The 2,039-nt window shown below is 64.5% G+C and overlaps 1 protein-coding gene across 1 annotated transcript; it reads left to right on the forward strand.

Moving 5' to 3' along the window:
* On the forward strand, nucleotides 1–1,657 carry HOXB1 (homeobox B1). The gene is given in 3 exon segments (XM_032202836.1): nucleotides 1–151; nucleotides 154–603; nucleotides 1,332–1,657. Coding segments are annotated over 3 exon segments (927 nt in total).
* The last annotated feature ends 382 nt before the right edge of the window (nucleotides 1,658–2,039 follow it).

Genomic DNA, 2,039 nt, shown 5'->3' on the forward strand with positions numbered 1-2,039 from the left:
ATGGACAATACTAGGATGAACTCCTTCTTAGAGTATGCAATTTGTAACCGCGGGACGGGCGCCTACCACCACTTAGAGCAAAGCTCCCCGTCCTTCCCCTCGTGCTCAGGTAGCCCCGCCACTGACACTTTTCACGGAGACGGCCGCTTCGGCGCGGGGGGAGCGCGGCCGCGGCCGCCCAGCTGCCGCAGCAGGGTCCCGGCTTCGCCCCCGCCCCGGCCGGCCGCGCCGTGCCCTTCGCGGGCGCTGCCCCGGCCGCCGGGTACCCGGCCGCGACCTGCGGCGCCGGCTACGGGCCGCCCCCGCTCTACCTCGGCGCGCAGGAGCCCGATGCCGGGTACCTGCCGGCGGCCGGGTACGCGGCCAGCGCCGGGCCGCACCTCGGCTCGATCGCGGAGGGCTACGGCGGGGCGGCGGCCGGGCACTACCCGCAGCACCTTTACGGGCAGGAGCAGCCCGGCTTCTTGGCCGGCCTCTACGGCAGCCTGTCGCCCGCTCCGAGCGAGGACAAAGACCCCGCGTGCCCCTCCGAGCCGTGTCCCAGCGCCGGCACCACGCAGACCTTCGACTGGATGAAAGTGAAGAGGAACCCGCCCAAGACAGGTGAGGCTGGGGCGCGCAGAGCGGGCGGGGAGGTGCCCCCGGGGCCGGGGCAGGCGGGGGGCAGCGCCGCGCCCCGGGGAGGGCTTCTCTGCCTTCCCGGGGTCTCTGCCTTCCCCGGGTCTCGTACTCAAGGCACCGGGGCTCACCCTTTGGAGGAACACGGGCCCGATTTTTTAAGCACCAGTCCAGCGCTGCAGAAAAGCCAGCCAGAGATCTTGCAGACACACCTGATGGAGGGACCCTGAGCGCACCTTCCCGCAGGCCCAATGCAGTTCAAGCCCAGCTCGGAATAGGAAACGCTCCGGGTTTCCTGCTTCTTCCACAGACGTGGCTCCCATGTCCCCCATTGTTCAACTTCCTTCTCTAAAATATCCCTTAAATCGCAATCTTCCCTTCACCCCCACCACGATCAAGCGGGCCCTCCTGTCTCCTTCCACTCCTTCCCACGCACGTTAAGTTTCAGGGCAGTTTGTGGGGAACTGGGGTGACGGGGTGCCAGCGAAGGGAGCAGCACTGCAGTCTCTCCCCTCAGGTTATAACCCCGCGCCGGGAAGCCAGGGGACAGCTCGGGCTCCGTGAGCAAGCACGACGCTCCGGGGGGCAGGGGCCAAACGCCCAGGAGAGGGGTAGCAGGGCAGAGCCCGCTCGATCGGGCTTCCGCAGGGCCTCCAGCCCCGGCCAGGGACTGCTTTGGCTGCTCCTGCCCTGTTGGCTTTTGCTCGTTACAGCCAAAGTGTCGGAGTACGGGCTGCTGGGCCAGCCCAACACCATCCGCACCAACTTCACCACCAAGCAGCTGACGGAGCTGGAGAAGGAGTTTCACTTTAACAAGTACCTCACCCGGGCCCGGAGGGTGGAGATCGCCGCTACCCTTGAGCTCAACGAAACCCAGGTCAAGATCTGGTTCCAGAACAGGCGGATGAAGCAGAAGAAGAGGGAAAAGGAGGGTCTCGCCCCAGCTGCTGCCTCCAGGTCAGCGAAGGAAGCGAGTGAAGCCTCGGATCAGTCCAACTGCACCTCACCTGAGGCCTCCCCCAGCTCGGTGTCCTCCTGAGCCGCCCCGCAGGGGCAGGGAAGCCTGCCCGGGGCGGCTGCTCCCGCAGCCCGAGTAGACACACACGCACGAACACGCACGTCCCGGCCGCACACACGCGCGGAGGCAAGGCCGTGCTTCCTTCCGAGCAGCTCCCTTGGCTCCAGCTGTCTCCATGCGTGTGATACTAATTCTCCACCTTGCCTTTCTCTCTTAATTTATAGACCCTCCGTAAAACGTTGGACTCCAAAGGAGCAGCCGTGTCCTCGTTTGTCCTTAGCAATAGGCGTTTGTCTCAGGGACGTTTCTCCCTCTCCCTTCTCCCTCCCCAATAGGAACTGCACTTTCAACTACAGAAACTTTAAAACGAATTTAGTTCTCTCCCGTTTTAAAAATGTGCACA

This window comes from Aythya fuligula, chromosome 24 (assembly GCF_009819795.1).
Source record: "Aythya fuligula isolate bAytFul2 chromosome 24, bAytFul2.pri, whole genome shotgun sequence".
Lineage (NCBI taxonomy): Eukaryota > Metazoa > Chordata > Aves > Anseriformes > Anatidae > Aythya > Aythya fuligula.